Source organism: Delphinus delphis, chromosome 16, assembly GCF_949987515.2.
Source record: "Delphinus delphis chromosome 16, mDelDel1.2, whole genome shotgun sequence".
In the NCBI taxonomy this organism is placed as follows: Eukaryota; Metazoa; Chordata; class Mammalia; order Artiodactyla; family Delphinidae; genus Delphinus; species Delphinus delphis.
The window spans coordinates 19,061,695-19,076,941 of record NC_082698.1 but is presented as its reverse complement, the minus strand read 5'-3'; the positions used below and the strand labels follow the sequence as shown (position 1 = coordinate 19,076,941).

Below are 15,247 nucleotides of genomic sequence, written 5' to 3'. Positions count from 1 at the left end.
CCCAAGGAACCACTGCCCTCCTTCCTGTCACTAAATATTAGTTTGCATTCTAGAATTTTATGTAAAGGGAATTATACTGTATGTACTCTTGTTGTCGGGCTTTTTTCACTCAATAATTATTCTGAGATTCATCCAAATTGTTGGATGTATGGATAGTTGGCTTCTATTTGTTGTTGAGGAGTATTGCATTGTGGTTATGGGTAGATCACATCTTGTTTATTCATTCAGCTGTTCTTGGGCATTTGGGTTGTTTCTGGCTTGGGGGCTATTACATATTGTACTTTTATTCTTGATCATAGTCTCTGATTAGATTTTTTTTTTAACATCTTTATCGGAGTGTAATTGCTTTACAATGTCATGTTAGTTTCTGCTGTATAACAAAGTGAGTCAGCTATATGTATACATATATCCCCATAACCCCTCCCTTTTACGTCTCCCTCCCACCCTCCTTATCCCACCTCTCTAGGTGGTCACAGAGCACCAAGCTGATCTCCCTGTGCCATGTGGCTGCTTCCCACTAGCTATCTACCTTACGTTTGTTAGTGTGTATATGTCCATGACTCTCTCTCGCCCTGTCACAGCTCACCCTTCCCCCTCCCCATATCCTCAAGTCCGTTCTCCAGTAGGTCTGCGTCTTTATTCCTGTCTTACCCCTAGGTTCTTCATGACACTTTTTTTCCTTAAATTCCATATATATGTGTTAGCATACGGTATTTGTCTTTTTCTTTCTGACTTACTTCACTCTGTATGACAGACTCTAGGTCTATCCACCTCATTACAAATAGCTCAATTTCGTTTCTTTTTATGGCTGAGTAATATTGCATTGTATATATGTGCCACATCTTCTTTATCCATCCATCTGTCGATGGACACTTAGGTTGCTTCCATGGCCTGGCTATTGTAAATAGTGCTGCAGTGAACACTGTGGTACATGACTCTTTTTTAATTATGGTTTTCTCAGGGTATATGCCCAGTAGTGGGATTGCTGAGTCCTATGGTAGTTCTATTTTTAGTTTTTTAAGGAACCTCCATACTGTTCTCCATAGTGGCTGTATCAATTTACATTCCCACCAACAGTGCAAGAGTGTTCCCTTTTCTCCACACCCTCTCCAGCATTTATTGTTTGTAGATTTTTTTACAATGGCCATTCTGACTGGTGTGAGGTGATACCTCATTGTAGTTTTGATTTGCATTTCTCTAATGATGGGTGATGTTGAGCATCTTTTCATTTGTTTGTTGGCAATCTGTATGTCTTCTTTGGAGAAATGTCTGTTTAGGTCTTCTGCCCATTTTTGGATTGGGTTGTTTGTTTTTTTGATATTGAGCTGTATGAGCTGCTTGTATATTGGGGAGATTAATCCTTTCTCAGTTGCTTCGTTTGCAAATATTTTCGCCCATTCTGAGAGTTGTCTTTTTGTCTCGTTTATGGTTTCCTTTGCTATGCAAAAGCTTTTAAGTTTCATTAGGTCCCATTCATTAATTTTTGCTTTTATTTCCATTTCTCTAGGAGGTGGGTCAAAAGGGTCTTGCTGTGATTTATGTCATAGAGTGTTCTGCCTATGTTATCCTCTAAGAGTTTTATGCTCTCTGGCATTACATTTAGATCTTTAATCCATTTTGAGTTTATTTTTGTGGATGGTGTTAGGGAGTGTTCTAATTTTATTCTTTTACATGTAGCTGTCCAGTTTCCCAGCACCACTTATTGAAGAGGCTGTCTTTTCTCCATTGTATATTCTTGCCTCCTTTATCAAAGATAAGGTGACCGTATGTGCATGGGCTTATCTCTGGGCTTTCAATCCTGTTCCATTATCTATATTTCTGTTTTTGTGCCAGTACCATACTGTCTTGATTACTGTAGCTTTGTAGTATAGTCTGAAGTCAGGGAGTCTGATTCCTCCAGGTCCGTTTTTCTTTCTCAGGATTGCTTTGGCTATTCAGGGTCTTTTGTGTTTCCATACAAATTGTAAAGTGTTTTGTTCTAGTTCTGTGAAAAATGCCATTGGTAGTTTGATAGGGATTGCATTGAGTCTGTAGATTGCTTTGGGTAGTATAGTCATTTTCTCAATGTGGATTCTTCCAATCCAAGAACATGGTATATCTCTCCATCTGTTTGTATCGTCTTTAATTTCTTTCATCAGTGTCTTATAGTTTTCTGCATACAGTACTTTTGTCTCCTTGGGTAGGTTTATTCCTAGGTATTTTATTCCTTTTGTTGCAATGGTAAATGGGAGTGTTCCCTTAATTTCTCTTTCAGATATTTCATCCATTAGTGTATACGAATGTAAGAGATTTCTGTGCATTAATTTTGTATCTTGTTACTTTACCAAATTCATTGATTAGCTCTAGTAATTTTCTGGTAGCATCTTTAGAATCCTCTATGTATAGTATCATGTCATCTGCAAACAGTGACAGTTTTACTTCTTCTTTTCTGATTTGTATTCCTTTTATTTCTTTTTCTTCTCTGATTGCCATGGCTAAAGCTTCCAAAACTATGTTGAATAATAGCAATGAGAGTAGGCAGCGTTGTCTTGTGCCTGATCTTAGTGGAAATGGTTTCAATTTTTCACCATTGAGAATGATGTTGGCTGTGGGTTTATCATATATGGCCTTTATTATGTTGAGGTAGGTTCTCTCTATGCCTACTTTCTGTAGATTTTTTATCATAAATGTGTGTTGAATTTTTTCCAAAGCTTTTTCTGCATCTATTGAGATTATCATATGGTTTTTATCCTTCAATTTGTTAATATGGTGTATCACATTGACTGAATTGCGTATATTGAAGAATCCTTGCATTCCTGGGATAAACCCCACTTGATCATGGTATATGATCCTTTTAATGTGCTGTTGGATTCTGTTTGCTAGTATTTTGTTGAGGATTTTTGCATCTATGTTCATCAGTGATATTGGCCTGTAGTTTTCTTTTTTTGTGACATATTTGTCTGGTTTTGGTATCAGGGTGATGGTGACCTCGTAGAATGAGTTTCAGAATGTTCCTCCCTCTGCTATATTTTGGAAGAGTTTGAGAAGGATGGGTGTTAGCTTTTCTCTAAATGTTTGATAAAATTCACCTGTGAAGCCATCTCTTCCTGGGCTTTTGTTTGTTGGAAGATTTTTAATCACAGTTTCAATTTCAGTGCTTATGATTGGTCTGTTCATATTTTCTATTTCTTCATGGTTCAGCCTTGGAAGGTTGTACTTTTCTAAGAATTTGTCCATTTCTTCCAGGTTGTCCATTTTATTGGCATATAGTTGCTTGTAGTAATCTCTCATGATCCTTTGTATTTTTGCAGTGTCAGTTATTTCTTTTTCATTTCTAATTCTGTTGATTTGAGTCTTCTCCCTTTTTTTCTTGATGAATCTGGCTAATGGTTTATCAATTTTGTTTTTCTTCTCAAAGAACCAGCTTTTAGTTTTATTGATCTTTGCTATCATTTCCTTCATTTCTTTTTCATTTATTTCAGATCTTATCTTTATGATTTCTTTCCTTCTGCTAACTGTGGCGTGTTTTTTGTTCTTCTTTCTCTAATTGCTTTAGGTGTGAGTTTAGGTTGTTTATTTGAGATTTTTCTTGTTTCTTGAGGTCAGGTTTTATTGCTATAAACTTCCCTCTTAGAACTGCTTTTGCTGTATCCCATAGATTTTGGGTCGTTGTGTTTTCATTGTCATTTGTTTCTAGGTATTTTTGATTTCCTCTTTGATTTCTTCAGTGATCTCTTGGTTATTTAGTAGCGTATTGTTCAGCCTCCATATGTTTGTATTTTTTACAGTTTTTTTCCTGTAATTGATATCTAGTGTCATAGTGTAGTAGTCAGAAAAGATACTTGATACAATTTCAGTTTTCTTAAGTTTACCAAGGCTTGATTTGTAACCCAAGATATGATCTATCCTGGAGAATGTTCCATGTGCACTTGAGAGGAAAGTGTATTCTGTTGTTTTTGGATGGAATGTCCTATAAATATCAATTAAGTCCATCTGGTCTAATGTGCCATTTAAAGCTGTGTTTCCTTATTTATTTTCATTCTGTATCATCTGTCCATCGGTGAAAGTGAAGTGTTAAAGTCCCCTATTCTTACTGTGTTACTGTCGATTTCTCTTTTTATGGCTGTTAGCATTTGCCTTATGTATTGAGGTGCTCCTATGTTGGGTGCATAAATATTTGCAATTGTTATATCTTCTTCTTGGATTGATTCCTTGATCATTATGTATTGTCCTTCTTTGTCTCTTGTAATAGTCTTTATTTTAAAGTCTGTTTTGTCTGATATGAGTATTGCTACTCCAGCTTTCTTTTGATTTCCATTTGCATGGAATGTCTTTTTCCATCCCCTCACTTTCAGTCTGTACATGTCCCTAGGTCTGAAGTGGGTCTCTTGTAGACAGCATATATATGGGTCTTGTTTTTGTATCCATTCAGCCAGTCTATGTCTTTTGGTTGGAGCATTTAATCCATTTACATTTAAGGTAATTATCGATATGTATGTTCTTATTAACATTTTCTTAATTGTTTTAGGTTTGTTTTTGTAGGTCTTTTCCTTCTCTTGTGTTTCCTGCCTGGAGACGTTCCTTTAGCATTTGTTGTAAATCAGGTTTGGCGGTGCCGAATTCTCTTAACTTTTGCTTGTCTGTAAAGGTTTTAATTTCTCTGTTGAATCTGAGTGAGATGCTTGCTGGGTGGAGTAATCTTGGTTGTAGGTTTTTCCCTTTCATCACTGTAAATGTGTCCTGCCACTCCCTTTTGGCTTGCAGAGTTTCTGCTGAAAGATCAGCTGTTAATCTTATGGGGATTCCCTTGTATGTTATTTGTTTCTTTTCCCTTGCTGCTTTTAATATTTTTCTTTGTATGTAATTTTTGATAGATTGATTAATATGTGTCTTGATGTGTTTCTCCTTGGATTTATCCTGCATGGGACTCTGTGCTTCCTGGACCTGACTATTTCCTTTCCCACGTTAGGGAAGCTTTCAGCTATAATCTCTTTCAATATTTTCTCAGACGCTTTCTCTTCTCTTCTTCTTCTGGGACTCCTGTTATTCGAATGTTGGTACATTTAGTGTTGTCCCAGAGTCTCTAAGACTGTCCTCAATTCTTTTCATTCTTTTTTCTTTATTTTGCTCTGTGGCAGTTATTTCCACTATTTTATCTTCCTGGTCACTTATTCATTCTTCTGCCTCAGTTATTCTGCTATTGATTCCTTCTAGAGAATTTTTAATTTCATTTATTGTGTTGTTCATCATTGTTTGTTTGCTCTTTAGTTCTTCTAGGTTCTTGTTAAATGTTTCTTGTTTTTTCTCCATTCTATTCCCAAGATTTTGGATCATCTTTACTATCATTACTCTGAATTCTTTTTCAGGGAGACTGCCTATTTCCTCCTCATTTGTTTGGTCTGGTGGGTTTTTACATTGCTCCTTCACGTGCTGCATATTTCTCTGTCTTCTGTTTTTGTTTAACTTACTGTGTTTGGGGTCTTCTTTTTGCAGGCTGCAGGTTCATAATTCCCATTGTTTCTGGTGTCTGCCCCCAGTGGGTAAGGTTGGTTCAGTGGCTTGTGTAGGTTTCCTGCTGGAGGGGACGGGTGCCTGTTTTCTGGTGGGTGGGGCTGGATCTTGTCCTTCTGGTGGGCAGGGCCACGTCCAGTGGTGTGTTTTGGGGTGTCTGTAAACTTAGTATGACTTCGGGAAGCCTCTCTGCTAATGGAGGGGGTTGTGTTCCTGTCTTGCTAGTTGTTTGGCATGGGGCATCCAGCACTGGAGCTTGCTGGCCATTGGGTGGAGCTGGGTCTTAGTGTTGAGACAGAGATCTCTGGGAGAGCTCTCGCTGATTGATATTACATGGGGCTGGGAGGTCTCTGGTGGTCCAATCTTCTGGGCTCGGCTCTCCCACCTCTGAGGTCAGGCCTGACACCCAGCTGGAGCACCAAGACCCTGCCAGCCACACAGCTCGGAATAAAAGGAAGAAAAAAATAGGAGAAAAAAAAATGAACAGATAGAACCCCAAACAAAATGGTAAAAGCAAAACTAAACAGACAAAATCACACAAAGAATCATATACACACACACTCATAAAAAGAAAACAACAACAAAAAAAAACCCCAAACAGTTAGAACCCTAGGACAAATGGTAAGAGCAAATCTAAACAGATAAAACAACACAAAGAAACATATACAGACACACTCACAAAAAGAGAAAAAATGGAAAAAAAAATAATAATTTTTAAAAAAAGAAGAAGAGAGCAACCAAACCGATAAACAAATCCACCAATGATGACAAGCACTAAAAACTAAACTAAGAGGAACATAAAAACCAGAAACAAATCAGACACAGAAAGCAAACCCCAAGTCTACAGTTGCTCCCAAAGTCCACCGCCTCAATTCTGGGAACATTTGTTGTCCATTCAGGTATTCCGCAGATGCGGGTTTCATCAAGTTGATTGTGGAGATTTAATCCGCTGCTCCTGAGGCTGCACCAAAAAATTTCCCTTTCTCTTCTTTGTTCGCACAGCACCTGGGGTTCAGCTTTGGTTTGGCCCCACCTCTGCATGTAGGCCGCCCTCAGGTGTCTGTTCCCTTTTGGGAAGTCTGAGGTCTTCTGCCAGCATTCAGTAGGTGTTCTATAGGAGTTGTTCCACATGTAGATGTATTTGTGGGGAGGAAGGTGATCTCCAGGTCTTACTCCTCCCGCATCTTGAAGGTCTCCCCTCTGATTAGCTTTGAGACCTATTGTCTCATCCCTCTCAGTAGCGGGCATACGGTACTATTTTCTGCATTTGACAGGTGAGGAAACTGAAGCCCAGAGACTTTCTTACCTAAGATCACACAGCAAGCTCATGTCAGAACTGAGGATTCCTAATTGGAGACCCTCTTGTTCCTCCAGTTCAGGCAGCACAGTGGAGGGAAGGCAATTGGGTGCAGTGGTTAAGAGCACAGACTGTGGAATCTGACTCCCTGGGTTCAAATCCCAGCTGGCTGCGGGACAAAAAGCTGCTTATTTAACCTCTCTCCTTGGCTTTCTTCATCTCTAAATAAGGGCTGGTAATAGATGCCTACCATGTAGGGTTATTTTGAGGATTAGCTGAATGAGTACTGGTAAGGTCTCAGTGTCTTCCAGTAGAAGGTACTTAATACACATTGTCTATTGTTACTCATTTATGAAATAGTTATTGAGACCTACTATGCTTCCTCTCACTGGGGCTACATAACTCTTCACCCTCCATGGTCTGTTCCCAGCAGAGAGACTTCTGGGCGTGGGGGAACAACTCAGGCTTGGTCCCTGTGGAGAGCAGAGGGGAAGAATGAGGAGGAGAGGGGGGCAGAGTCCTGCTGCTTAGGGGCTGGCTTGGGCATGGGGGTGGGGAAGGGCACCCTATGTGTTTCAGGCCAGCTCTGGGTGACCCCAGCCAGTGTGAGCCTGCCAAGGCCTGCTCTTCCCAGAACCAAAGGGCATTGCCTGCAAAATGCAAGCTCCCCCGCCACCCATCCCAGGCTTTGCTGGGATGACAGAGTTGTAATTACCAGTGCCAGGAGCTATTACTAGAAGGCAGATGTAGCTTTAGTTATTGTACTTAGTAGAGGCTGAAAAATGGGAGGACCAGGTCGCTCCAGAACTCACTGGGACCGTGGCAGTTTTTTCTTGACGCTGCTGCTTCCCCTGGCCCTCACATTCCAGAGGCATCCCGAGGCAGTGTTGGTATCCTAGTGGCCGTGCAACCGCCGGTTACTCAAGGGTGAGTTCCCAGGTGTTTGGGGATCCTGCCCCAGCTTCTCCTTCCTCAGAGCCGTCTCTGACCACCTGCCCAACGAGCCCCAGAGGCCAGTGGAGGCAGGGAGGAGAGTTGCTGGCAGCCGTGGAGTCTGGGTTCTCTAGGCGGCTCTGGTGAAAGGCTGGAGGGCCTTCTGGCCCCTGTGCAGAAAGGTTTAACATGTGTCTGGAAACTAATATTCTTTTAATGCTTTTTTAAAAACTTTATTTAAAAAAAAAAAACTTTATATTTATTTATTTATTTTTGGCCGCATTGGGTCTTCATTACTGCACGTGGGCTTTCTCTAGTGGCGACGAGCGGGGGCTACCCTTTGTTGCGGCACACGGACTTCTCACTACAGTGGCTTCTCTTGTTGCAGAGCATGGGCTCTAGGCACGCGGACTTTAGCAGTTGCAGCACGTGGGCTCAGTAGTTGTGGCTTACAGGCTCTAGAGCGCAGGCTCAGTAGTTGTGGCTCACGGGCCTAGTTGCTCCACGGCATGTGGGATCTTCCCAGACCAGGGCTCGAACCCATATCCCCTGCATTGGCAAGCAGATTCTCAACCACTACACCACCAGGGAAGGCCCTGATAAATGGCTCTTTTGCAATGGAAAAAAAAAGTTATTACAAGTCTAAGCTGCTCCTCTATGACAGGGTCTCCTGTGCACTTAGCTCTGTCTGTCAGGAGGCAGGAGAAGGAAAGTGAAGCAAGGCCCAGGCTTGTGGTCACACGTAGTGCCTTGGCTTGTTCCCCTCTCTGCAAGAAGCCACTCTGGCCCTGGTGTGCCGCTCACAGCCCCGCTCTCCTTGCCACCCCTTGAGGCCAGATCTCCAACCTTCCCCCACCCCCAGCAGAACCAACCAGATGGGCAGCAGCAAAGCCCAGCTGAAGTGTGTCAGCACGCAGGGAGCGGCCCCAGTCTGAAGGCGGGATCTGGGTGTCCTGAGTGGCCACAGCCCCTTTCCTTTAGTGCTGCAGTGGGTCCTGCTCATCATGGCCCTCACACCCTGTTCTTTAGCTGGTGCTTCACGATCAGGTGCCTGAGGAAACTGAGACCCAGGAGGGGTTCAGCCAGCTCTCCCCAGGCTACACAGATTCTTAGCCTCTGGTCTGTGCCTTCTCAGACCTGGGCTCTTTCCAGTCTGCTGTCTGTGTCTTCAAGAGGAGAACTGTGACGCTCAAACACCTTGGTGGAGGCTGGAGTGGCCACCGTCCCACTTCAAAGACGAATCCTCTGGGCTGTGACACTGTCACTTGTCTGGCTGTTGGGCCACCATTTCCCTTCCTCAGAATCAAAACGCCTCCCAGAATCCTGGGACTTTTATTTAACGCATCATAAATAAAATGCTACCAATTAATGGTTCAGATGTAAAGACTGGAGAAAGATGGAAAAATGTTTATGATAGATCATCACATGAAAAAAGGAGGAGATAGGATTACACTTAGGGTGTGATTAAAAATGTCCCCCTCCCCCCAAAAAAGGCTCTCTATGTAGATAGTGTGGAAGAAAGTATTTTGATTGGAATGACTCTGGGTGATTTTTCCTCAATTTTATCTTTAAAATTTTTCTTTAATGAACATAATTCTAAAATAAGCAAACAAAAATGAGAGCATTTTTGGACTTCCCTGGTGGCACCGTGGTTAAGAATCCGCCTGCCAATGCAGGGGACATGGGTTCAAGCCCTGGTCCGGAAAGATCCCACATGCCACAGAGCAGCTAAGCTCGTGCGCCACAACTACTGAGCCCGCGCTCTAGAGCCCATGAGCCACAGCTACTGAGCCCACGTGCCACAACTACTGAAGCCCACGCGCCTAGAGCCCGTGCTCCGCAACAAGAGAAGCCACCGCAATGAGAAGCCTGTGCACCACAACGAAGAGTAGCCACCGCTCGCTGCAACCAGAGGAAGCCCGGGTGCAGCAACGAAGACACAACACAACCAAAAATAAATTAATTAAATAAATTAAAAAAAAACACCATTCACTTTATTAAAAAAAAGAGAGAGAGCATTTTTCCAGAGTCCTGGCCACAACAGCTGCAGAGAGGGGTACAGTGTGGAGAAACAAAATCCACCCAGGGAAATGTAAGAAACCTCCTTCCTTCTCCTTTCCCTGGAAATAGGCTGATTGTAGTAGAGCCTGGACCTACTTCCCAAAGGCAGGTGCAGAGCATATAATTGCTAAGCCCTCCATCACACTTGAGGGAGTACATCCCTCACATTCACAGCAGCCTGTGAATGAAGTTGATGCTATTTTCTTCCTGCCTGTTTTGCAAATGAGGCAACTGAGGCCTGAAGAAACTGGGTAACCAGCCAAAGTCCACAGTAATCAAGGGCTGGAGTGCACTGCTCCTGTTACCACCTGACTGCTGTCTGGACGCCGGGGGCCTCCCTCCACCTTCCTAATTGCCTACCTGTCCACCTCCAATCCTTCTGCAGGGGTGGAGTTCGTGGTGCCCAGGACCGGCTTTTATTGCAAACTGTGTGGGCTGTTCTACACGAGCGAGGAGATGGCAAAGATGAGCCACTGTCGCAGTGCTGTCCACTACCGGAACTTACAGGTAACCGTCGGCCTTCCTTGCCTAGCGCCCGGGGAGGGTGTGGGGAGTACTCCCTGGTCTCAGTTTCTGTGCGTTGCTGTCTCCTTCCGTTTCATGGAAAACTCCTCCTGTTGTCTCTGTCCTGACTCCACCAGGTGGCTCCGTATGGTAGCTGCTTCCCACGTGCTCTCAGAGCATCTGTCTCCACCTTGGTACAAAGCATTCTGTTTGGCTTGGGTTTTTTTTGTAACTGCCTCTCCCTCTAGACCGAATGACGTGTTAGTGTTCACCTGGCCCCTGGTTGGGTCTGGTCCCTTTTCACCTGGATATTCCAGATGCAGATGTTTCTCTATGTTTCTCTTCCCCTGTGCACTATCCTTGTTTGCTAGAATAAAACCCACTATTATGTTCTATTGAAATGTCCGTCCATACTGCAGCTATTATCACAGGCATACCATGGACCAGGCACTATTCTAGGCACTGGATAGACAACAATGAAAAAAGCAGACAGTAATCCCTGCGCTCATGGACCTTCCATCTAGCGTAGGAGATAAGCAAAAAATAAAATAAGTACGTTTCATAGTATATTAACCGTGGCATGTAAAAAATACCCTATATACCATATTTTATCTAATCTAACGTACCATCAGTGGTAAGACACATCACTATTTTTTGATATCAACAAGCAAAAACATGTTACAAATTAAACGGTGAGACTCCATCAACTGTAAAACGCATCTCAATTTCAGAACTGTTAATGTGTGGAAAAAACACTTCTTAAAATCACAAGATATAGCAATATATCCTATAATATTTACCTATACAATATATAGCATATTAGAATGTGATTTTCATATAACTTCTGGTATAAGCTGGGGATTAGTAATGTAATACAAACCATGGAAGATCAGACACTCAGGGGTAAGTATATCAAGGCACCTCCTGTTTTTACTACAAGGAATCAAACTACATTTTTGAGGCACAAGGCCTTGACATTAGAACATCCTTGTGGTAGCAGCATGCCGTAATTCCAGAGCAGGCATTATTATCAGTTTAATTGTTAAAGAATGGCTGCTCTGGTGGTTCTTGGGATGTGAACCAAAATCCCTAGACAGTGTTTCAAAAGTATTTATACTACTTAGGCCAGGTGTTCAGTAGAATTTGAGAACTTTCTCAAATATGTAATTTGAGAAATTTCTCCAAATGATTTGAATGTGTACCCCAGTTAAGAAAACTCGGATATGGGCCAGTTCTCTTGTTTTATAATTGAGGAAACTGGGGCCCAGAGAAGCCAAGGATTCGTCCAAGCTTTGGATTTGTCCAAGGCCATGTAGATGGTGAGTTACTAGGCCTGGGGCCAGATTGCCTAATTCTTAACCCCTTTCCTCTTCTCACTCTACTAAGCTGGTCTTGCAAACTGAGACCCATGTCATGGCCTGGGTCACCATCTGCAAGGGACTGTCCTTGGCTATGCCCAAACTCAGGTCATTTAAGCCTCTTGATTTCCCCCTGGAAAGCAGCTCTTCTATGACCAAGGAAGCCACGAGGTCTGGGGCCCAGGTCCCAGCCTCTCCTGGGGGCAGGCAGTGACTTGGCCAGGCCAAGGGTTCAGAATGGGCTACCCGGCGCCAGCCGAGGGCAGCTGTCTACCCTGAAGACATCATCATCCCTCACCCGCAAGAAGATTAAACCTCTAGAACGGCACGGCTGGATGGGGTCTTGAAGATCATCAGGTCCTGATTTTCCCAAACCTTGGTCTTCACACCAGCTGGAATCTTTTTAAAATGTAGCTTCTTGGACCTACCGTATACTTGCTTATTCATTCTCTCTCTAGCGTGGGGCCTGAGAATCTGCATTTTAAAAAGTCTTTCCAGCAGATTATGATGCTTCAACATGAGAACCTGTGATCTCATCCGGCATTCTCGGCTGGATTGTGTAGCCCCCAGGGAGACACACAGCTCAAGGTCAACCAGGAAGGTAGGAAGAGTGAGTGCAGACTTGCCAGGGCCTTGAATTCTAAACCCTGTGCTTTTTGCAGGGCAGCCGACTGCACTATGTTCAGGGCCTCCGGGCCAAACCCCCAGGCAGACTCGCCTCCCCACAGCAGACCATTCCTGTGGTCCCAGGCACGTCAGATCCAGATGCTGGCTAAGCCCCTTACGCCCGCCAACTGCAGTTCAGGTTGCCCTGGCGCACCTGTCCTGAAGATGGGAGCCTCCATTGCAGGCTACCCAGATAGGGTTTCTTCCTATCTGGGAAGTGGCCTTGACAGAATGTCTCTGTCCACACAGTCACACCTACTGCACCGCACTCCGTGTTACACGTGTGAAAAGGGAGGAATTCAGCCCCAAGTAGCAGGTGCTGGCTGACACCTAAGTCAGGCAACTTGTAAACCTAGCATCCCCAGGAGGCCTTGAAGTAGGAGTTGGGTTGTTCTTTGAGGCAAGGTAGAAGTATCCTTCGTTTTCTCTCTGCAATCCCGGCTGTGCCCGCTGCTGGGCAATGCTCTGAGAGAACCCACCAGAGTTATCGGAATAGCAGGTGGAGTCAGTGCTAGATGGGAAAACTAGACGCCTGCTCGGTCCATTGGTGGTACACCCACCCGCATGCCTTTCCTGAGACGAGGTGGAGGAGAAACCTGGCCCTCCATCAGCAGCCTGGCCCAGAGAGATCCACGGTCTGCCCTTCTCCCCGTCAGTCTCACCCACCACTCAAAGCCAACCACTGTCTCTCCTAAAGAAAGCAGGTCAACCCCGTCACCTCAAGCACATCATCTTGTCTGACCCTCAAAATCAACCCTGGAGGAGGAAGGAGGAAGATATCATTTCTCCCATTCAACGGTTTCGGGTCTGAAGCTGGGAAAAGATGAGTGACTTTCCCCAAATCAGACAGCTGGTGCCACTCATGATAAAGGGCAACATTGCTGAGTGTTTATTCCATGCCAGGCAGTGTGCCCAATCCTTTATGGTACCTCTCTTGGACTTCACAGCAACCTTATGCAGTAGTTACTATATTACTCACACTTCACAGTCGAAGATATTGGAGAACTTGCCTGCTGAGAGGTAGCATTTGAACCGGGGTCATCTGATGGCAAAGCCCACACACCTGACCACTGCAGGGGACTTAACCCTGCTGACTCTTAATCCAGTGCTCTTTGCACCGCCCTTGGCTGTCCCAGCCATCAGAGGATATGCAGCTGGGGCGCCAGGCATTTTCCGGTTCCACCTCACTGCGTTGAATCCAGACTCCCAGGAGCAGCCCGACAGGCTCGCCGAGTTGGGCTGGGGGCCAGCGGGAGCAGTGAGTGCTGTGGGGTGGGGCGGAGGTAGGCCCCCACCATGGAACCTCCGAGACACTGAGCCTGCCAGCCTGTCTGCTGGAGTCTCCAACATCAGGCTGCGGTTTTGTCTTTCACAGTCGCTATAGGACAGAGCTGCTGCCGTCCCCACACTTCCAGCCTCCCTCTCGTCACTCTGCCTTTTACACGTGATGTGCTGCCTGGAACCCAAACCTTGGTCTTCACACCAGCTGGAATCTTTTAAAAATGTAGCTTCTTGGGCCTACCCTATACTTGCTTATTCATTCTCTCTCTAGCATGGGGCCTGAGAATCTGGAACTAGAACTAGAAATCTTTCTGGAAAACAAGTAGAGTTGTTGTGGGCATTAAATGAGTTTATAGAAGAAAAACAGTTAGAACAGCACTTGGTCTGGGATAAGGCCTGTGGATGTGTTTGCTATGGTTAGGATCTGTACTTTCTACCTTCTCTATGGGTCATTTGTAAACTAACATAAAGGGGGCGGAGCTCACCACTCAGCATGGGTCCTGGAGCCCTGGAAGGATCTGGGGAGGAAGAAGAGGGGTCCCACCCACTGGGCAAGGTGATAGGAGAGGGGGCCGAGGCACACCTCCCTTCCTCTCCCGCCAGCTCACCACTCTCTCTGCCCCCCGTCTTTGTCCCACAGAAGTACTTGTCCCAGCTGGCCCAGGAGGGCCTGATGGAGACCGAGGGGGCAGGCAGCCCTCGGCCCGAGGACAGTGGAATCGTGCCGCACTTTGAAAGGAAAAAGCTCTGACATCCCTGCCACTGCTGCAAGCGGGGAGAGGAGGGTCTGAGAGGTGGGGCCTTCCCACCCTCCGGGACAGGAACTAAGGCCAGAGAGGAAGGAAGACCAGGCAGGCCACGTGGCCTGGGTCCGTCCTCAGAGACTCACGAGATGCCCCTGCAGTGCCTGCCGGAGGCCTCACCGCGGTGTGTCCAGTCTGCTGAGGGGCACCCACTCGCTCCCTGTCGACTCCTGTTTCCTTCAGTCTTTCAGTTTGCTTCTCTCTTCCTCCCCATCCCACCCCCTCCTTCTGTGCCCAGTGTCATTTCCTTTTCATAAAATCCAACTTCTCAGGGATTTTTACAGTGTTCCGATTCTTGATGGGATAGGACAGGTCAAGCCAGGCTGAGTCTTCCAAAAAAAAAAAAAGATTTCACGGAGACTCCTGGGTTGAGAACCACGCCAGTGAACCTGGAGCCGTTTCTCTGCCTGGCATCCTGTGTGTGCGGGGAGCTGAGTCGGGTCCTGCAGTCCTGGAGGGGGGGACCCTAGACAGTCAGTGGGGCAGAAGCTGGGAGTTCCTCCAGCTGGACCACCTTTCTGAAAAGCCCTGATTTTCATAACTCTTTCATCCTCTCTGTCGTTCTAGAAGCCCACCAGATTCATGCCTTAGAATAAAATTTGAGGAGGAAAAGAGCCCTTCATTTTGGAAGCTCTGATAAGTTCCCCCCAATGTATTTCCTTCCTCTTGATTTCAGGAGATGCCAGGGTTTGTTCTACTCTGGACATTGAATTTGGTCTAGACTCACTTTAAGTAAAAATGAAAACAGAAGCGTCTTCCCCCTCCGGTTAAAACAGCAGAAGGTCAGGGCTTCCGTTGAAGGTTGGCCTCCCAGCCGTAAATGGTTGGCTTGGGAGACACCAAAACGAGGAAGT

At 45.1% G+C, this 15,247-nt stretch overlaps 1 protein-coding gene across 1 annotated transcript in view; it reads left to right on the top strand.

Moving 5' to 3' along the window:
• Positions 1-14,659, top strand: part of RBM20 (RNA binding motif protein 20) — a 216,555-nt gene extending 201,896 nt beyond the window's left edge. The window contains exons 13-14 of the mRNA XM_060033566.1: positions 10,167-10,288; positions 14,231-14,659. Of these exons, the coding sequence (XP_059889549.1) occupies positions 10,167-10,288; positions 14,231-14,341 (233 nt within the window). The 3' untranslated portion in view covers positions 14,342-14,659. The remainder of the gene's footprint in view (positions 1-10,166; positions 10,289-14,230) is intronic.
• The last annotated feature ends 588 nt before the right edge of the window (positions 14,660-15,247 follow it).